At 47.0% G+C, this 20,611-nt stretch overlaps 6 protein-coding genes across 6 annotated transcripts; 2 read left to right on the top strand and 4 right to left on the bottom strand.

Annotated features, from left to right (window-relative positions):
- Positions 1-1,760: 1,760 nt before the first annotated feature.
- On the bottom strand, positions 1,761-3,682 carry F4822DRAFT_26759 (pyrimidine utilization protein A). The gene is made up of 2 exons (XM_051454646.1): positions 2,771-3,682; positions 1,761-2,716 (listed from the first exon to the last, which is right to left on the bottom strand). Exons 1-2 carry the CDS (start codon positions 3,341-3,343, stop codon positions 2,198-2,200), a joined length of 1,092 nt encoding a protein of 363 aa, XP_051319594.1. The 5' UTR covers positions 3,344-3,682; the 3' UTR covers positions 1,761-2,197.
- On the top strand, positions 3,561-4,960 carry F4822DRAFT_26724 (HIT-like protein). Its single transcript, XM_051454645.1, has 2 exons — positions 3,561-3,914; positions 3,980-4,960. Exons 1-2 carry the CDS (start codon positions 3,777-3,779, stop codon positions 4,811-4,813), a joined length of 972 nt encoding a protein of 323 aa, XP_051319593.1. The 5' UTR covers positions 3,561-3,776; the 3' UTR covers positions 4,814-4,960.
- A 12-nt stretch (positions 4,961-4,972) lies between these two features.
- F4822DRAFT_26716 (uncharacterized protein) lies at positions 4,973-7,195 on the bottom strand. The gene is made up of 3 exons (XM_051454644.1): positions 6,741-7,195; positions 5,396-6,667; positions 4,973-5,320 (listed from the first exon to the last, which is right to left on the bottom strand). The coding sequence occupies exons 1-3, from the start codon at positions 7,011-7,013 to the stop codon at positions 5,132-5,134; spliced, it is 1,734 nt and encodes a 577-aa protein (XP_051319592.1). The 5' UTR covers positions 7,014-7,195; the 3' UTR covers positions 4,973-5,131.
- A 3,338-nt stretch (positions 7,196-10,533) lies between these two features.
- F4822DRAFT_386046 (class I glutamine amidotransferase-like protein) lies at positions 10,534-12,044 on the top strand. Its single transcript, XM_051456669.1, has 3 exons — positions 10,534-10,725; positions 10,778-11,189; positions 11,283-12,044. Exons 2-3 carry the CDS (start codon positions 10,794-10,796, stop codon positions 11,691-11,693), a joined length of 807 nt encoding a protein of 268 aa, XP_051319591.1. The 5' UTR covers positions 10,534-10,725; positions 10,778-10,793; the 3' UTR covers positions 11,694-12,044.
- A 1,768-nt stretch (positions 12,045-13,812) lies between these two features.
- On the bottom strand, positions 13,813-15,879 carry F4822DRAFT_424278 (WD40 repeat-like protein; the record flags this gene model as incomplete). Its single annotated transcript, XM_051460124.1, has 2 exons — positions 13,813-14,815; positions 14,882-15,879. The coding sequence occupies 2 exons, from the start codon at positions 15,877-15,879 to the stop codon at positions 13,813-13,815; spliced, it is 2,001 nt and encodes a 666-aa protein (XP_051319590.1).
- Positions 15,880-18,062: 2,183 nt separating this feature from the next.
- On the bottom strand, positions 18,063-18,985 carry F4822DRAFT_424277 (uncharacterized protein; the record flags this gene model as incomplete). Its single annotated transcript, XM_051460123.1, has 2 exons — positions 18,063-18,759; positions 18,813-18,985. 2 exons carry the CDS (start codon positions 18,983-18,985, stop codon positions 18,063-18,065), a joined length of 870 nt encoding a protein of 289 aa, XP_051319589.1.
- Between the last annotated feature and the right edge of the window lie 1,626 nt (positions 18,986-20,611).

Here is a 20,611-nt window from a genome sequence, read left to right as displayed (position 1 = left end):
CTAAGATTCCAAGTCGTTAGGTGATTAGACTGGAGCTGTGGAGATCTGATCAAAGCGAAACAAAGAAATGTATTGGGCATAAGTTGTCAACCCGAGGGCATGGAGCGCAACATTCAAATCCATATACATATAATTCTTTGGTGGTTGCATCACCTAAATTTCGTCATCTGCTGTCTGTTCCTGCAGAAAATGCAGGGATGTATGCGATCCTTAGCGATCTACATTTCTTCGTAGCCTATCATAATGTGGCGCAGGAACATATCCGGGGTACCTATGTATATATCGTCTAGATACGACTTGACTTACTTTGTATTTGTATTTTGATTTCAAGTTCTTTAATGTAGGCTATTTTCTAGGAGATAAAGATGTCCAACCACTTATTTTCATTGGATTATATTTGGCGAATAACAGAATAGGTACTACGGTAAAAGCATACAAATGATTTGTTAGGAGTTGTGATAAATGATGTCAACATCGGAGTTCTTGGAGTTTCAAATGTCCTTAGATCGAAGCGGCTACTGTTATCGATAGGTTGTAAACCTCTACCGATACCTAGGTAACCTGGAGCGTCTATACTTTTGACCAATCATAGCCTTCCATTCTTTGGCCTAACTCCCCATCCCATCTACCTACAATAAAGCGTAATAATGATCTACGAAATCGTACCTAGTCTCTGAACAGGATCGATTCTTGAGTTTAGACAAAACTTGATGCTGGCGGCACATTGCTTTCTTCTGTATCACGTTTATAGCTAGTTCATATTTATTCAATTTGACTGGTCAGTTATTCTACAGATGAATAGGTACAACGTCTTGGTATTGAGTAAGCCATTTGCATCCTGTAGTGCTAGGAATTTACATACACTGCATACACGATATCTGCTTGGGGTATCTGCTTGACACAGAGTGCTGCCACAAACCGTTCAACATCAGTCCTGCGAAGGAATTATTGGATCATCTCGGATTCAGTCTTAGGTAATTCTCATCTCTAACCACCCCGCATATTGCACTCAGGATTAATAGATGTATCTATACTTAGGCACGTTTCTGAGGAGGAGCAATTAGGCGCATGCGAATTATTAAGTCCTATTGCAACCTACCAGTTAACCTATCTTTGGTGATAGCCTCAACAACTCTCAGCTCCCAGCATCGTAATAGCCTGTCATATCCAAACCCGTCGATTAAATGTTTAGATAATTAATTACATCCGTATCTATGTATTCAGGTTTAAAGTGCGCAAGATACCCCCTCTTGATGGGATCACAAAATTCCTAATTAGTATTTATGTGCCGACGGCAGGACTAAACCCCCTAACCAACCAAACCTCAACGAAATAACGGCGCATGAAACAACACCATTGCACAATCAAAATTACGGGTATTTATTCGGAGTTGACAATATGCGAGTGAAAAACAAAAGAATGATGTATCAGCTGTACATTGTATGATCCGAGCCATATCGTACGACCATCCGGTTGGCTGGTCTGTCGGTCTGCCTGCGTTTCGAAACATTTTATTATTTTCCAACTTTTCTTTGTCAGCCCCTGGAATTTACTTAACTAAAGAATCAAGTCATGATGGACATCCAAAGGTACTTACAGAGTAGGGGGATTGAGTTTCAAACCGCGGGGGTACCCATGCTAAGTACAGGGTCCACCTACTATTTCAGGCCACGCTAGGTCTGCCGAGGCGGCTACACAGATCGGCTCTTGTCCGTGGGGCGGCTCGGACTTTTTTTAATTTGTGATTTGTACAACTCCCTCACGATAAGTGTGTTTCGGGTTATTGGGTGAAGACAATACTTGCTTTTCTAGAGCAAACATGTCAGAATACTGAGGCCTTTAACACTATTCGAAAAATGTACCAATCCTCTCATCAAGTACCTGAGTACCTACTCGATAGCCAAGCGCTCTACAAATATATCTTCATGAATATCACTGGTTTTTCATTTACGGACACGATAAATCCCATGAAGCATAACGCGCTAATCCCATTGATATGACCAATTCTCCAATATGTAAGACCCAGGATGCGGGATTCATCAGAGTTTGCTCATGATCATATATTTGCTTACCTACCTGACATGTGCGTCCTAGCTCGTTTCCTTTTGATCCAAAGATATCATATGCCCATCAAATTACCAAACTGCCGTGGCTAGAACAATGCCAGCTAGGCACTCGTACATCATATCCACGTTCATCAGACTTCAACATGGATCCTACCTCGGCGACTCTCCATCAGTGGCTGAATCTTCTGACCGAAGACCTCTACATCATTCGGCCACTCAACAAATACAAACATGATCCCCTTTGTCCCCGGGACTTCTGCGGCCTCATCAAGCATGCCGGCTATCTTCTCGTACGAACCGATTAAGGTCCCCAAATTCACAGTAATAGCGCCTTCCGGAAGCGATAATGTCGCAGACGTGGATTTAGGGTCGGCATTGTTGCTGTCCTTCGAGGTTTGTGACTTCACAAACCCGAGTGCCTCCGTATCCACACCTTCATTATACAACTTCCACTTTTCCTGGGCTGCCTCGTCTGTTTCGTCGGCAATTATCAAAAACAGAACGTACAAACCAACATCACGACCCGCTTTGGCAGCGGCCTCCACAAGGCGAGATGCCACTTCACCGTGCGCCGTCGGGGTGTTGACCCCAAGGCCGAATATAAAGTTATATTCGGCATTTTGGGAGGCAAACTCGATACCTCTGCCGGACTAGCATTGTGGGTTAATAAAGAGAAAACATACTATTCGCATCTATGTGCTTACCTGGCCAGCTGCGACAATCTTCACGTCATCTTTCGGTCGGGGAGACAATTTGCAGTCATCCATCTCGAAGTATTTCCCCTTGAAATTCGACACGCCATCCTTCCATAGCTCCTTCATGACCTGCACGTACTCAGTGGCGTAGTCGTACCTATAGCCGAAATATTCGTCGCCCGGCCAAAGGCCCATCTGTGCATATTCGGTCGGGAGCCAGCCAGTGACGATATTGATTCCAAAGCGGCCCGGTGCAATAGAATCGATCGTGGCAGCCATACGAGCGGCTACAGCCGGAGGTAGGGCGAGGATAGCGGAAGAAGCGAAGAGTTTGATTCTAGACGTGATGGCAGCTAGAGCGGATATGGCCGTAAAAGCCTCCAGCCCATCGTCCCAGATTCCAGACTTGCCGCCGAGACCACGCAACTTGACAGGAGTCAACACAAAATCAATTCCGTAAGCTTCGGCCGTCTGAACGACCTGCTTGTTCAACTCATACGTAGAAAGCTGCTGCGGTACTGCTGTCGATACAATCCAGCCATTGATTGTAGGAAGGAAGATGCCGATGTCTGTAGATGCCATCTCGTAAGAAGCCCTATAGCCAGCTATGTTCAAACAATACGCTCGTGATTCGCAAGATATCGAGCCATGTAGCCCTTCAGCTACTCATATAAAGTATATAAAATCGCACATTCCCCCTACCTACCTAGGTAGGTATCATCAGAAAACCCCATCGTTATTTCACAGACCCTCTTGTCCCGACTGGCTGATATCCCTAGGTAGTTACGCATGTAAGACGATTGATCATATACGATTGCTAAGACGGTTGGAATTTTGCGCGTACACAAGTTATAACTCTGTCAAGGGAGGCATATAAACATTCTCTTAGAACAGCTGGCAAGCAGCTGTCACGAAATCGGGTTGACTATTTAATTTGCATATGACGGTATGACGATGTAATGTCTTTGATTTCAATCTTATAACTCCACCAATCCACGTTATCTTAGCCGCTACAATGTCGGAAATGGCACGTCCAACTGTGCCCCCGAATCTCCCAAATGTCGTCAAGACGGCGTTTAGTAAAGCGCAAATCAATGGCGACGTTACGTACTACCCGACTCAGGTGGCCGTCCTGACACCTGGTCGCATAGCTGTGAGCGCTATCATATAAACCGAAAAGCAAATACCAGTGTCTTACTCACCACTCATTCCCTCCAGTTTCAATTACGCTTCTCACCGGCATTAGCACAAAAGCCCAAAGCGCCAAAGCCCAGGCAACCAGGCGGGAAGCCCTTCAATCCATTCGAAAACCCCTCGCCGGATATGCTTATCGGAGAAGTGGCACCCTCCCATAGGCTAGTACTGAACAAATTCGCTGTGGTGCCGGAACACTTCATCCTAGTGACCAGGAATTTCAAGCCACAGACACACGTCTTGGAACGGGACGACTTGGCAGCGACGTACGCTTGTATCCAAGCGTACCGCGAGGAAGAGGAGGGGGGGCAGGAACAGGGACAAGACCTCTTTGCTTTCTTCAACTCGGGACCGCACTCAGGCGCCAGCCAGCCACATCGCCACCTGCAGCTCTTACCGGTCTCGCGCATGAAAGACGGCTTAAGTGGCGTTGCTGGGGGTAGCGATTGGCGCGTACTAGCGGACAATCTGACCGAGTCCGATGAGGAACTACCCTTCAGGGTTTTTACTGCGCGCATGCACCCCGATATGAGCGCTGAAGAACGGCATCGTGCGTACTTGGAGTTGTATAGAGACGCTGTGAGAGCTGTGCTTCCGGATGCGAAAGTGCGGGACGAAGGTGAGGCCCAAATTAGCTATAACGTCGCGATGACGAGCAATTCTTTGGTTATATGCCCTAGAATGGCAGAGGGCGCGGCGATCAAGAATAAATCGGGTGAGGATGTTGGTGAAGTGTCGCTTAATGGAACAGTGTTGGCTGGTACGGCGCTTGTCAAAAACCAAGCTGAGTGGGATGCGTTGAGAGAAAATCCCGATATGCTGCTTGATGTTCTCAAGGCAATTGGTGTGCCTCCATGAAGAGAAACCCCATTGAATGAACTAGAATTAATATGAAAATAAATGACTGTCTTTTATTTCCTCGAATGAGTATCTCTAGGACCTTTCTTGAGGTCGTATTTTGATTGTAAGTACATACATACTATTTCCTTTCCTTGGTTCTACCGCGGATACATTACACCGTCTAATACACAAGAGTTTAAAGGTTTCCTTATTCATACACAAATCCTCGAAACCGAATACTCACTGATACCCTCAGTCATTTAACCTGTTTATCCGTCTATTTCTTTGTTTCGTATTAGCTAAGCGAAGCGAATGTTGTATTCGCCCTGTCTTGATTCATTTTCGTCCTACCTCGCCTTCTTCTACCAACTCCTTCCACTTCCTGTGACAAGTCGCGCCGCCGAACTGGTACGAGCCACCATTAGTCACGATGTAATCAGCGACCTGTCCCCAAGGCGCCTTTGCGACCGCGAGGTCGTCTCCTCCCTTGTGTAGCTGGCGGACGGCTTTTTTGAGTAGGCGAATCTGCAATCCATCAGAAACCGTGACCTTTCCTCAAACCCTCTCAAATGTTGCAAGGGTATGGTAAGAGGTACTCACGTCGTTCTCTTGCCACTCCGGCTTCCTCACACGCGCCTCTTTGTCTTTAGTCAGAGTCCGGAACCGTCCGCGCAGCGTCGATTCGGCTTCTGAAAAGTTACCCTTGCGCCGGATTTCGCGGTACGTCACGCCTGCCATCCGTGACCTGACAAGGAAGTCATCCTTAGCTGCCCGTCCATCCTTGTTGGGTGGGCTTGTGGCGGGGCTCGCGGTCGCATTGGCGTTGGTATTGGCACTGGCACTACCAGAACTGTGCGCGTTACGAGCTGTTGAGGCGGGGGTAGGCGCGTCTGGTACCGGTACCCTACGAGGCGCGTCGTCCTGTTTCTCTCGCTTTAGCTGCTCAACTCTAGTCTTCTGCGGTGCTTGTGGTTGCTGGTGATGCCGGTGGCGGTGAGTGTGGCTCGTGCGCGACTGACTGGCCGCCGCGTTTTCCTTGCCTTTCGAAGACGACGACGGCTTGGAAGATGAGGACGCGCTACCTGAGTTCCGCAATCTCGCTGGCCTATCTGGCAATTCCTTCCGCAGTTTGGGAGCCGGCCTCGGTGATTGGGTGGTGCGAGATTGGTTGTTGGTGTTGTCGTACGCGGAGGAACCAAGATCCGCATCACCACCATTGGCGATCATGGTGGTAGGAATGGACTCTGACGAAGAGTTTGGGGTCGGAGATGGGTGGATCTGCAGCATCTTTGGAGCGATGGTGGTGGGGTAGCTCGGCGTCCAGGTGTTTGCGGAGTTATCCGGCCCGGGAACAGCGCCACTGGCTTGCGGGTTCCCGGTTGTGTCACCATGTACTGTCATGGTGTCGAGGCTCATCGCGGCCATGGCGTCCGATGTAGTCGAGGAGTGGGTCGATGAGAAGCTGCTAGGACTCACCTGGGTATTGTCCAGAGGTTCTCCAAAGACGGCTTGACCGGGTTGAGGCCAGGCGCTACTACTACTAGGCAAGCCATCAGGATGGAAATCGATAAAACCGACTCCTCCTGAGATACCTCCAGGGATACCTCCGGTGTTGTATGCCTGCCAGGGTGGTTGTCGAGTATCGTAACCGGGTCCATACCCTCGAGAATAAGCGTTTGCGGTGGGGGTGTTTGGTAAAAACATTTGTTCGTCTCCTGTTGCCGGCGGCTCTTGTTTATATTGTTGGATGTGACTCGGGTCATAGTCTCTTCGGACATTTACAGCTGAGACACCAGCGGCACTCGTTTGAGCTCTAGCGTACGAAGTGCTTGCGTCAGGGGCTGGGAAATAACTATTATAAAAGGACTCGGCCTGCGAATACAAGCGAACGTAAGTATTTGCTTTCGATGTCACATAGGATGGAGTCAAGCGGTGATTCTCATACCAAGTAAGGCTCGTCTCCGCTATCCCCAGCTATCTGTTGGAGCCATTGCTGGTCGTCCATTGTGCTTTGCGGTACTGACTGAGACAAAAACGTTCCCAAGTCTTTTAAGAATCTGTCGAGGAGAATGGGACTATCCTTCAGCTGTCGAAGAACGAGCTCTTGCAGGATCTTCCACTCGCTATTGCTGCTAAAGTGAGACTGAGACGCAAAGACGTCGCCACTCGTTGGAAGACCATCCCAGACATCCTGGGGCCCCATTGGGTTGATAAGCATCTTCGATATTTGCCTGATGCTGAAGTTGAGTGTCTGTCTTGTCTCCTTTTTCTTGCCTCGTCCGTACACCCCTCCTTCCCCCGATTTTCACCGCCGCTTCTGTCGGTCCTCCGTGAGAGTTCTTAGGTCGGGGAACGGCTTCAATACCCCGCTTGACAACTCTGTTAGTCGAGCAATGTTGGGTATGTTTGCAGTACAGCCTGGCGGTCTGGAACCAGTGTTCTTGGTAGCGATGCAGGTCTTGTGCAGCCTCCCGAAGATGAGTCAAGAACCGTTCCCGCGGATAAACTCTTAGCAAGAACACAAGGAGGTAAATGAAAGAGGATTATATGGGTGAAGGATAAGTGACAGACGCTGTGATTAGATGCAGATTGGAATGTGTAAGGATTTCCGCGGACCCCACGAATACTCCAGCAATGTTGGAATAGGAGTAAGGGAAGCGAGCGAAGGTATTGAGATTCGAAGGAGAGTACCTATACGGCGGTGTTCCTTTAGCTCACCATCTGCTAAAGAATTAAGACATGCCAATACATTCAATCCAGAGTTATATGCCACAAAAATATTGCAGAAGAGAAGAATCGATGAAACCAACCTAGAACCACCCGGGAAGGACACGGCGGGACTTGCAACATTTTTATGAAGCGTCCATTTTACAAAAGCTCCCTCAGTGCATTCTAAGTACAGTCTAAGTACAGTCTACGACGGACCCGAGGATATCCTGGGGCATTTCCGATCAGTGGAGAACAAGGGGTGGTAATGTGGAGGAGCGGGAGCAGAATGGACACTTGATGCCGTCTTTTCGTCAGCAGTAACATGGTCCTCCTACCACGAACTAACAGCCACGATATGTAGAAGGCGATGATAAGAAATTGTGAATGATGTGCAAGGGGTTACCCCTGTGCTGTATGTCTTGCTGAGGCTTTGCGTACAAGAATATCAATGGGAAATCAAGTGATAACATACACACGGGCGTTATCAGAGCCAATATGAGCTACTTTAAAACCTTCGAAACATTAGGAATTCCGATATCTTCCTAAGGTACTTGAAAGTACAGATATCTAGATTTAACATACATCAATACCTAGTATGACAATGACAAATCGTCCTGGCTGCATATAAGATGCTATCTCGGTCAACTGGAAGTACCCTGACCCCGACGACCGTACTCACAGCTTCACTCAACTTCCCACCCCTGGTACCTAACGTCTATTAGGCCTTGATGCCTGCGAGCAGGAGTGTCGGACCCTGCTTCTACCGACCAAGTGTATCTCGTCTTATCCATCGAGCCCAAGTTCGAACACAACCCTTGCCAACTGTTGGTTCTAATCATTATTATTTTTTTCGATCCACTTCGGGCTGATAAGATCTTCAATAATCCAGACATTGGATCTACGTAGGGGTTTTGGGAAATCATCTACAGTGGCGACCTCTTTACTCGTAACTGAGACACCATGTGTGGAGTCTGTCTGGGGGAGAGTTATGGCTATCTAGGCATTTGCACAGTGGTATTCACGGTCTGTACTCTTCGTTACTCGACGACAATAACCACTATAACGCTGAAATGTTACGAACTGCTCCGATGAATTTCGATTCCTCTCGATCTATCTCGAATTTGTCATAAACGAATCTGATCTATCACTAGGATTGGATATTTCTGCCCCCGAGAACCTGGTAGGTCGCTCCTGAAAGAGATGCTCTCGCATACAGACCAGTACCAAAAGGATAAAACCTACATCGTCTTCAGCCATCAAATGTTGATATTGACGCTCGGAGAGTGGGGGCTGCGGAGCTGTTGCAGCTTCACTCAAGGAGGGCCTATCATTTACGTAGGGTAGATTACCAGCAGAGCCCCTGTACTACAAACATTACGTACTGTCCTGGGCGCTTGAACAGGGTACCTACCTAGGTAGGTAGTTTACGGACTCTGAGAAGGAGAGGTGAGGTTAGCAATGCACTTGGTCTGTTAGTACCTAACCGTTCTCCTTCGTTTTGCTTGTCTACAATTAATAAGAAGTCGATTTACCTTCTTTACCCCAGAAAATAGGATCTGGTTCTTCAGCATACCGTTCGCCGCACGTTTACATGCAGAAATCCATGCAATGCAGCCTAAGAGCTCCCTGCTAATCAGTGAGTTCAGCATGTTCTAAAGCACTTGGGTTGTTACACTAGAAAGTGTTGCACTTGAAAATATTGCACTTGAAAATATTGCATTAGAAAGTGTTAAACTTGATTTCAATGTTGTACCCACTTATAGCCATAATCATATACTTATTTCACACTTCAGTCAGTCAGGTACGTTCCCTGCGAACGAGTCAACTACTTTCTTCTGTTTGAGACATGTCAGCCAACGTTGACAGACAACGACGAATTGTGGCTCTGTGCAACCACCCTTTCCTCCCTCTAAGCACTAGGCATCCTCTGTTTATCGAGTGAGGTACATATTACTTAGGTAACCTCGCAGTCTTTGGGCTGGTCAGATGTAATATCAATAAGGGGGTCGTTATCGTGCCGTGGTGCCGTAAACCCGGTTATCTCATTGGTAGGGACCCTGGCCTAGATGAGATCTATCTGTTTGATGATAACATGCCGAGGAATTAGTTGCCGTGCTGGGCTGCTTCATGATGGGGCTGGCGCACCCAAGTTGATCTTTTAGGGTACTAAATACACAGTTATCATTCCGACAGCTCGACCGGCGGGATTTAAATGGTCGTACGTACGGCGATCGAAAACTATCCAAATATTTATCGCCTCTTTCAGCTTAGGCCTAATGTATTACGTGCTTGACTAGTAGGTACCTGTATGTAGGTGCACAACATTTTCGAGCGCATATACCACCGCAACCGCAGGATCTATGTGCTGCGTGAGATATCGATATTTTGATGTTCGCAATGACCTGACCCAGGAAGGTGGATGGCTGGAAAGTTTGGATGAATTGAGGTGGTTGGTAAATTAAGAGGTGGATGGGAAGGGAACACAAGCTGGTAGAAAGACCATGAGTAAGTAAATGAGGCGTTTGTAATCTGACATACGTACCTGAGTGACTAGAATCATAACTCCGTCCTCTCCTCTTACTCATATAACTTATGTTTCTTATGAATAACACATTTCGGAGCAGCATAGCAACGAAGGGAAGACCTTTTTATTCCATCAGGAATCTCAAAGGCTTATATCAAAGTAGAACGGAAATACCTCCGATCAGCCTCTGTTTAGATATTACCTCTTTCGGAAAGTGTATTTGGTATCTATGTACTGTACCTGGGCAATAAGTCCCGTATGTGGCGTCATAAACCCCTTATTTTTTAGGCTTAACTTTCAAACGGCAGTCGGCAGCTAGGAAGTAGCCTGTTTCTTAGCTTGGCTTGCCCCGGAATTCAAGGCGCTACGGAAGGTGCACATGGCGCTCCGAGCTTGAGCTTCATGACCATTTCTGGCCAATCGGCTTCCATCCAGGATCCACAACATTCCCAATCGGGCAAGGCACAGACAACCCAGTTTAACCTCAGCTCATGCCAGCTCATGTCATTACCCGTGTCTGTCCCGCTACATTCCATCATTTCTTCCCAGATACATCGTAAAAAAATAAAATACCAATTTTCTTCTTGTTCTTTTTGTACCATAGTGTAGTATTTTGGCTGTCTTCAACGACCAACAAGCTTACTCGTACAGGCATTACCGTCTTCAACAGACATGCCCGAATCGAGTACTTGTATTTGTACGACCGCTTCATTTCACTTACACAAACGTCTCTCATTACCCGTAAACAGTTAGTAGCAAAGCGCCATGTACTCCGTGACATCTGGTGCCGAACCCCAACCACAGCAGCAACCGATTCGCATCGCTATTTTACTAAATTCGTATCGATCTCGTCTACTCCCTGCTATCAGAGCCTCTTATGAGCGTACGATCGGCGCCGTTGCTCCGGATGCCAGGCTAGCGTTCTACGAACCCGCCAACAAGAGCGGCGAATTTCCCGACCCGGAATGCTTTGACTTGATCGTCTTTGGCGGGTCCAACGTCGATCCGCGTAAGTCGCATGGATGGATCTTGGATGTGCATGACTTTCTCCGACGCTTAGTGACCCAGTACCCCGGGAAGAAAGTCCTGGGAATCTGCTGGGGTCACCAAACCATCACCCGGGTTTTCGGCGGTACGGTCGTCGATGCTGCCTGCCCAGAAGTAAGTTGTAGTCTAAGCCCCTATCTATCTGCTTATCCACATAAATCCATCATAAATTTATACAATATACACAATAACTTATCAATTTCTTAGATGGGCGTAGCTACTGTGAACTTGACAGCGGCTGGAAGAGAGTTCTTCCCTGAAGCAGCCACTTTAGGCTCCTTTAGGCTGCAACAGCACCACAGGCGCGAAGTCGCTGAAGCACCTACAACTTTCACGCAGTTAGCACAGGGAAACCAGTGTTTACTAAGCGAGAGCAACACCATCTTAACATTTCAGGGACATCCGGAAAAGGACTCCAAGACAGCCCGACTACGGATCCACGATTCATTAAGATGGTTCGGGTTCGATGAAGCGCTAGATGAGAAGGCCTGGGCCAAGTTACAGGAGTTAATGGATATGGAACACGACGGCCCTGCTGTCTGGAGGCGCATTTTGGACTGGGTTTGGGAACCGCCGGTGCTGGGAACTGGATTTGGGAACAAACTCAGCAAAATGTAACGTGAATTTTGCCTATCCTGTTGCATTAAGGAGTTTGCTAGCGGATTTGCTTTAACAAGCCTGGAGTGAAAGCTTTATTTTTTATTGTACTATAATGCTTGTGTCTAAATCACGCACGTTAGATGCCTGTGGTATTGAGACAAGCAGAAAACATGTATATTGACTATACCTAGCAATGAGGTATTTCCTTTTTGGAGACAAACTTGCTTGAAAAAATGGCTAACTAGGTGCTACTTATCTATACCAACTAGCTCGGGGTCGCGTGGGGGGTTTACAGCCGAAGGGCATATAGATGTGTAGACCCCGAGACCGAACTGGCATTCTTTCACGTCAATCTAACTCAATATCTAAGCTCGGTACTCCTAGGAGTAATATCATCTATTGTTATTTTATAAGAACAAATACTTTTATCCTGTTTATATAAAAATACCTACTTATGTATCTGTGGAGTTCTTTAGGAAACGTCTCATGTACCACAGATGTACTCGAAGGTATCCTTAGTCACTAGGAGACCACCCCCATCAACTTTTAACAAAATAATCATGATGTATTTCTTATTATCTCAAAGCCTACGTGATTGAATTCTCAGAGTCGGGGAGTCTCTAGCAACAAGCATAATACCATCGTCCTTTCACAACTAGTAGTATATGTCGACCTATGCGGTACTCCCTTCCACCTGCCCCTACGGAGAATATAACGAAAGAAACGTTAAAACACTGCATGTGAAGCTACTAGGATACACGACGAAGACATTGTTCCGTCGCCTAGACGCAATACTCAATCGGGTCGATGAATGCACTGAACATAGAGAAACGAGAGATACATTGCTGAAGCTTTCCCACTCCCGTCCGATTTACCTGATCCTCACGATCGCCCAATCAAATCATCGCCAATAGACCAACATGCGAGGATATCTGAGAATCGCTTGGTATTTCCAACCGGCACTGTACGCCCGGGCTTCGGAGAAACGTGAAACATTGCTCTTGTGCTTAGATAGAATCGCAACTGCGGCAGAACGGGCCAAGAAGATATAGAAATTAAACGACAATATATATCACAAAACATATATAAACATCACGAAATCCAGAAAGCCATCCTTGAGTTTCCCCCACATGTCTAGACCAAACACCAACAATCCATTGGAGGATTGGTCCGGGAAGATCCTCTGCTGAGTGCAACAGCAAAGCACCACCACCTACGAGAAAGCCTCCTCGATATGGGAGCAGGCGAATACGGTTTAGACGGTAGTATTCTTTACCTTGGTGCATACCAAAACCAGCATATTACTTCTATGTATGCGGACAATAGACCCTGTCCTCGAAGCGCTATTATAATGGATATACCGAATGGTAGATTCGTTGAGCAAGGAGATACCAAGCTTGATATAAACCCGAAGGGACAAGTCGATCACAGAGAAGCAAGAGTCTTTCATTGGAAAAGGCATCACGGTCGCGAGACTCGTGGTTCTTGACAGGAAAGAGGCGATCCAGATTGATAGGATTGTCGTGGGAACATCTTCCTGCGAAACGTCGAGCTCGTCCTCTGCTATTGAGGACCTCTTGTCGACCCAACAATATGGACAGCTCATAGACACTTCATGAATTTTTTTGATTCTTCATTATGTACCTAAGCAAACGGGTGATGCAAATCTATATGCAACCACACTAAGTGTGTGAAAGGCGCAGGAAACAGGACTGCCTAACAAATAAAACACGGATATAGAGAAAACGAAATATGATGCTCTGATGCAGAAAAAAAGATGACGGGTGGCTAGTCCGAAAAACCTGATCTAAATTCGCCTTTTCTCTTAATTTTTCTGTAACCCGAATCTAGAGTTCTAGTCCAGTGTGAATGAAAGATAAAACGCCTCGCTTCCCCTCGTCCATATGCCATGCCTTAAAATCAGAACCTGCGTAAACTCCCTTGGTGGCGAAGAATCGTGATAAGGAAAATTCGTGAGGACGAGCTCGCCTATAACTCGAGTACCTTCGAATGCCTAGTCGATGCTGGAATTGCGGGGCGCAATTCGCGCATGAATGATCTTAACAGACGCCTACGGCCATGATATGCGCTCTCCATACCAGCCCAAATATAGAGGCTCACCTATGTGCGCATTCCTTCAGATAAAACCTGCATTGCGACCATCGCATGCAACTTCGTGCTTGCGAGTGGTCTCAAGCATTTTGATATTCGACACGTCGGCACCAAAGTCCATAAGGAGAATCTTAGCATCTTGACCGGTACTGACAATGCGGCGATAATCGCACTTCGCGCTTAGCACCCAACTAGCGTGCCAACCGGGGAAGTCCAACTTCTGCATTCCAGTTTCCATATCAAAGACTTTGATGTCTGTGTCATAGCTGCCGCTAATGAGACGTCCGCTCACGCTGTCAATGTGTAGACAACGCACGAGACTCTCGTGGGCCTTGATCTCTCGAAGGCATTCGCCAGTATTGGCGTCCCAAATGCGAATGATCTTATCACTGCCTGCGGAAGCTACATAGCGGCCGTCTTCGGAGAATTGACTGCAAGCAAGACCTTTAGTATGCCCTGTGAGCTCGCGGATCACCTTGCCGCTGTCAAGATTCCAGAGCTTGACAGTGAAGTCTCCAGAACAAGACACCAATGTGTTCCCGCGCAGTTGTACCGCATTCACGGGACCGGTATGGCCATTCAACTGCTTGATAAGGGCACCTGTAGCTCGATCCCACACGCAGATACTACAATCCTTAGAACATGTGACGATATGCTTGTCGTCGAATGCTAGATCGAGGACGGCGGCGGTATGGAATTGAAGGCGTCGAACAGGTCTGTATCCGGAGCGAACACTGTAAACGATACAGCTAGAGTCCGAAGAACCGGTCACCAGAATATCGTCGTCGTACTGGAGGCAGAGGATAGAGGCGCTGTGGTGGGTAGGGAACGAGACTGTAACGGGTACCGATGGGTTAATGCGCTCGTTATCGGGATATAGGGCGTAGTGGGTGGGATGTCCCGTCGGGTCGAATAGGATATTGGTGTCGTTCACAACATCCGGCGGTCCAATGACCAAACGGCATTGGAGAGTGTGCATATCCCAGATTCGGATAGTCTTGTCTCGAGAACCAGTGATGATTTTGTTCCTACTCATACATTAGCGAATAGGTCAAGGCAAAGGAAGGGGGAAAGGGAGTCAAGAGAAATCATACTCATCAAATTGTTGGCAATAAACACTGTCCATATGCCCATGCAAGAATACGGCGCGTGCTTGCTTCCCGATTTTCCATCGCTTATCTAGATCCTCTCGGGCTTTATATATCATTTGCCAGTCGTTCTTGGGAGATACCGAGGGCACGCCGCGACCGGTTCCTGGCTGGATGGGAAGACTAGTGGCGTAGGTGTTCGTCTTTTCCCTTAGGAAAGACTCGCGCCAAATTTGCTGGTCATAAACAATACCATGCCAAAATTGCGATACCCTGCTTGCGATGGCCAACTGGGCAGCATCCAAATGCGACAAGATCTGGATAGCAAGCTCTGCAGGCAACTGGGCAATGAAATCTTTCCTAATTATTGGTGTGCTTGGAAGTAAGGGGATATCGACTTGGGAGACGGCAGCTGTGAAAGGAATTCCAATGCCACTTTCACGGTCGTTCTGAGACTCGGCAAGAGACATAAGTTCGTGGTACTGCATAGACTGGTTCTGCAAAGCAGCAGCAGCTTTAGCAGCACCACCGGTGTGCCAGGGAATAATCGGGGGCGCAAGGCCATTGCCCGGAACGGGGAGAGTCGGAAATTCGGCCTGGAGAGGTGAATAGATCGTTTCTAGGTTACCGTGACCACCGTAAGATGTCCTCGAGTGTCTGAAGCTGGCCGCTTGTCGCAATTTGTGCCAGGGCGAGTGCGAGGTTCCCGGTCGTAATTCGTGGTCAGCAGCTGATTCGGAACCGCGACGCTCACGGAGAACAATTCCCTTTAGGGACATCGAAGCACGTCTAATCCTGCCCTTGAGTGATTCGCCTGAGGTGCTTCCATTGCGATTTCGCTTAAAGGGGTTCGCGGTTGTCGGTCTTGTGGAATCTTGCTGGTCGCCGAATTCTAAGCCGGTATCGTGGGAGTACGAACTTGCGCTTGACGAAGCCGAGTTGGCATGGAGTATGGCGGGTATAGGCCCATTCGAAAGGGGGCCTTGTGCGGTAGACGCGACCATGATTTTGGTCGGTGAATTTTCTAAACTAGATGTCGGTAATACGTCTAGTTGTGTCGATCGACAAAAATTTCGATATTAATAAATTTCGGTGTCAACCACGTTGGGAGCGAATGATAGGAGTGCGCAAGCTGCAGTAAAACGGCCGCAATTTTTTATAAAACTAGAAAATAAAAACAAATTAAAGAAAATGAAGTTAACTCTGGCGTATAGAGTAGTAGCAAGGAAAAAAAAATAAGAGAGAGACGAAGTGCCAGAGAGATTAGAAAGAACGGATAGTTGGTGAAGTAAACAATGCGCCGGCAAGGCGAAAGAATGTAAGCCGTAATACCTTAGGTACAGGTAGGTGGTGGTAATAGCGATTGTAAAACCGTTAATGGTTGACCGTTAATTAAGTTTGCAAGTAATCTTTTTTTTTTTGTGGCTGGGTCAGCATAATTATGTACCTCCAAACTACCAAGTCCAAATGCCGGCACCCGCTCTTTATTGGTGTGATGTTTTAAGTGCCCTGTACGTCAAGGGGGAACGTACCTACCCAGTATTCTGGACAATACAACCTTTTTTTTTTCTCCTTGCTCCTTCCTCCTTTATTCGCCTCTCCTGAGTCAGGCTTGACTGTATAAGTACCTTCTGACGCAAAGGGAAAGATTGACCTGAGTCTAGGCAAGTCCGTATAAGGTGCACGACGTTTCTAGCGTATGTCCCAAGTCCGCCGGTCTGCGCTGTTAAAGAAATCGCATTGGTCCGTTTCGGAGGAAAAGAGAGAAGTTTGACAAGATTTACCAGCGCTGTACCTGACTAGGTACAGTGCCTTGGAAATTTTCCACTTTTTTCTTCTTTTTTCACATACCCCTTCATAAGTTCCGTTTTCCTATTTTAAACTGAGATCGACTCGTATACGTTTGTCTAGAAGAAAAATATATAGGCGGTGTAGTTATTGATGGCGCCGGATAGAATCTTTTTTTTTCTCCTTTAATGGGATGAAGGAAGAAAAAAAAAAGTTACCAAAAGACGGGTTGATGCAGCTACAAGCTCAAGTTGAATTTCGGGGATCCCCGTCCATGTATATACGACCAACCACGTCTTGTTTTATTCCGTCCTTAGCTTCATTTTCACTGGCTCCATGAGAACCACTTATGACGAAGTCTTTTTCAATACTTCGAAGACAACAGAACAATGCATTTCACCTTATGAGATCTCTCAGATTCAACAAAGGGATTTGATGGGTTCCTGAGCCACCAAGTCTGCATGTCTGGCCTTTGAGGATCAAATACGTATCCTGATACAAAGGCAGATATAGGTACCTAGGTACAGTTGAAATGTAGTGAGATACTGTTCAGGTACATTCTTTTTATACGTGCATGCCTATTTAGATCATGTATCGTTTCAGGTCCAAACCGTGTCACCGAGTTTCTGCTGCACGTCAAAGGACCCTATTTTTAAGCTTCTGCCGCCGTAACCTTTGTTTCGGTGTCAAATTCTACTGGATGGACCATTCTCCCTTACGACGATACCAAACTTAGACTCAACAAACTTAATGGGACGAACTCCAACTTCACCAATCGCGAATCATTTCAATGGCATATACATATATCTTACCCCATAAGCAGCCACACCGGATCACCGACATTCAAAGAAAAGAAAGAAAAAATTATCTTTCGCTCTCGTCAATGAGGCTAGAGTGAATATAAGTGGTCTTCCCCAGCTAAGCCCCGCGTTAGGATTCATGTCGCATCCCCAGTTCCTACTAGTGTTATACCAGCTGAGCGGTCAACGGATTCTATGAAATCTGATCGTTGGTTCGAAATTAGCAACAGCCGCTTCCCTTGAACCATACCATAAACCTATAACAAGTCACGCGACGTTCCATTCATACACACACTAAGTACTTAGCTGCGAGTGAAGGATTCTGAATTGTATCGCCAATCTCAGCCTCACTTTGAAGACGAACTAGTTTCGTACAATAGGAAAAATTCTACCCAAACATGAAATCCCCGATTAGCCTAGGCTAGCTAGCTGACAATGAGTGACCACACAAACAGGTATTCTCGTTATACTGACACAGACTAAAATAGGCAGATAATCCATTTCCTTCGCTAGCGTCATTCTTGTTTATCGTCGCATCATTGGGAAACACAAAGGGAAAAAAAGTCAGTTATTGAGTCAATCTCCGAACAAACACTAAGTTAAGAGTATTTCACGCTCGGTCTATCGTGAACGATAGGACGTCGTCTCATAGCAAGGCGTTGGTCGACCTTGTCAAAGTGTTGTTGGTGCTCCTTACGCGCTTCCTGAGTCTCCCGTGCGTCGATTCTCCACCAAGGGTTAGAATGGCGGTTGAACAGCCGCCAGCCTCCCTCCTCCTTAGTCGCCTTGACTTCCTCGCCATGAATGATAAGGAAAACCTTCCGTGCTGACGGTTCCTGTCGACAGCGCCAAAAGAGATTCTTCTTACGCTGTGGGGGTAGCTCTGTCATGAGGTATTCACTTTCCTCCAGCACCACAACGCGCCATTCCCGTCGGCGGAATGGTGTCCTGTTGGTTGTCGCCATTTTACTTTCGATGAGGTGCTGGACCTTGGTGTATACCTCATCTTCCAGGTCAGAAACTCGATTGGCCAGGTCTTGCGCGTACGATGTTCCCTTCTTGGAGTGTTTTGCCTCGTATTCTTGAACTGCACTCTCGTGCAAATCAGCGAGTTCTCCCTGGCCATAGCTGGTCAGGGGCCTGAGGTCCAGAAACCCGTCGTCATAGACCGACCATCTACACCCGTATTTGATACCGCAAAAGAGCTTCCAGCTAGCCAAGTAGACTGTATCATCCTTAAGAAGAACCTCCCAGGCTTCATACACGGACTTTGAAGCCTCGTGGTCAGGGCTGGTACTACTAAAAGTCAAATCCGCTGTCCTAGCGGTGCAGACATCTCTCAAACTTACAATCCTTTGCGTCCAGCGAGATCTGGATAGGAGACCATGGATAAGGCGTCATCATTAATATCGCGCATTGGTCCCCTCACATCACCATGTTCGCTGAATGATGAACGACTTGATTTATGAGATAATGTACCCTCCGAGTACACATCTTGGTTAATTTCAACTGGAGTTGCCATGATGAACTGGGTGTGGACGTTTACCGACGATAAAGTTCAACGCCAATCGATGATACAAACAATAAAGATTACTTGAGCAAGTGCCAACGGAAAACTGACCGAACCTACAACGTTTATTATATATCTAAAGCTGCTTGGGGGCCGTTTTACCCCGGATCTTATTTGTGTTGCGCATTGGACGACTGTCACCTTGGCAGCTGAGGTTGCCTAGAGTTAGGTTGTATTCAGTGTACAATTTGACTCATGACATTTAAATTGGGCGCTATCTACTGCAAGACGTCTCCCTAAGGAAAATAAGCCCGGTGGTACTTCACCCCGCGAATTTTATCTGATTCGTCGCGATCGTTATGGATTTATATGATTCTTGGGCCATTTAAGATCTACTCTAGGAAAAGGTAGGGCTGAAGCTTGATATTTCAGTCTTGGCCGTCCAGCATTTACTGAAGCTGGATCGCAGATGCAAATCGGTCAGCCCGTTTATTGTCGAACAGTGAGACTTACCTAGAATCCTAGCTGCAACCACTATAGTACAACAGGCCAACATATGTTGTTCGTGTTGTACCTAGGTATCTGTCCGGAATGCCATACACGGAAGATATATCACGTCGGACAAACCTCACCATCATTCCCTTAGAGCCTCGCTACATTAGCAACGCAAGGGGCTAATACCTAAGTATAGTTATGGGCGTCTATCACATCTTTCAATCGCAAAAACGCTTCCAGCACCCGGGTAGCGCCTGGTTCTGTATGCGGACAAAGTCCCTAAGATGGTCGGCCATGCATATCCTCAGGTTGTGTAAAACGCCTTGTCACATTGAGTATGGACGCTACTCTCGCCAACCTAATACACACTGTACCGTAGTTACTTCTTCAACTTTCATTCCCTCTAACCGGGTAAGTGGTAACACCAAGCCAGGAATTCCAGATTGAGCTTCATGCATGAGTTAGGCCGCATACTCTTGGCCATGTAGTGGCGTCCGGACATAAGGCCCGGAAGCGCCAGAGATATCTTTTATATCATGCATGTAATATCGGACACGGGTCGGCATGTTAAATCCGCTCAGTTCCACAAACTTGAGCACGAGCTGCCGTGGAGGGGCATGTACATATAAGTAAGTACTTGATGTATGCAGTCTTCCGTGGCCGTCGACATGAACCCCCGTGGCTGGCAATGTTTCTGTATGAGAACGCCACTATCGTCATCGATGGTGTGTATATCAAAACTTGATGACCCCCACGAGGTGATACGACCCACCCCCGAAAAACCGGTGTGCTGCCCCTATTTGAAATTCTGACGAGCTCCAGAACTTGCTGTCGGGTACAATTTCGTGTAACGTGAAAGTAGGTATCCCACCGCATCGATTGAGTGTTGATAAGATCGCTCATACCTAGACGGTGTCATTAGCTCGTAGCGCATCACACCTTCAATTTCTTCACTATGAAGATCTTCATCTAGCAATGTACCAATGATTTTCATCACTGTTATGAAATAGAAAACAGAACCCCTGGATGGAAATTGTCCGATAGGAGGGTAGGGTGCATTCACTCAGTATCTACTCCGCAAGCCATTCTCATAGGATAGAGGGGTGAAATGTGTCGTTTTCCTGTAGCCCGTAAGTGGGCTGG

This window comes from Hypoxylon trugodes, assembly GCF_022578975.1.
Source record: "Hypoxylon trugodes strain CBS 135444 unplaced genomic scaffold F4822scaffold_1, whole genome shotgun sequence".
Lineage (NCBI taxonomy): Eukaryota > Fungi > Ascomycota > Sordariomycetes > Xylariales > Hypoxylaceae > Hypoxylon > Hypoxylon trugodes.
The sequence above is the reverse complement of the archived record's forward strand: the minus strand, read 5'-3'. Positions and strand labels throughout refer to the sequence as shown.

Excerpts from the sequence above, each read along its gene's own strand:
- F4822DRAFT_26759 (XM_051454646.1), bottom strand. The coding sequence starts at position 3,343 with ATGGCATCTACAGACATCGGCATCTTCCTTCCTACAATCAATGGCTGG. Across the intron at positions 2,717-2,770 it reads AGATTGTCGCAGCTGGCCAG|TCCGGCAGAGGTATCGAGTT; the intron begins GTAAGCACATAG and ends CCACAATGCTAG.
- F4822DRAFT_386046 (XM_051456669.1), top strand. The coding sequence starts at position 10,794 with ATGTACTCCGTGACATCTGGTGCCGAACCCCAACCACAGCAGCAACCG. Across the intron at positions 11,190-11,282 it reads TCGATGCTGCCTGCCCAGAA|ATGGGCGTAGCTACTGTGAA; the intron begins GTAAGTTGTAGT and ends TCAATTTCTTAG.
- F4822DRAFT_26716 (XM_051454644.1), bottom strand. The coding sequence starts at position 7,013 with ATGCTTATCAACCCAATGGGGCCCCAGGATGTCTGGGATGGTCTTCCA. Across the intron at positions 6,668-6,740 it reads GCGGAGACGAGCCTTACTTG|GCCGAGTCCTTTTATAATAG; the intron begins GTATGAGAATCA and ends TTGTATTCGCAG. Across the intron at positions 5,321-5,395 it reads CGGAGTGGCAAGAGAACGAC|ATTCGCCTACTCAAAAAAGC; the intron begins GTGAGTACCTCT and ends GATGGATTGCAG.
- F4822DRAFT_26724 (XM_051454645.1), top strand. The coding sequence starts at position 3,777 with ATGTCGGAAATGGCACGTCCAACTGTGCCCCCGAATCTCCCAAATGTC. Across the intron at positions 3,915-3,979 it reads TGACACCTGGTCGCATAGCT|TTTCAATTACGCTTCTCACC; the intron begins GTGAGCGCTATC and ends CATTCCCTCCAG.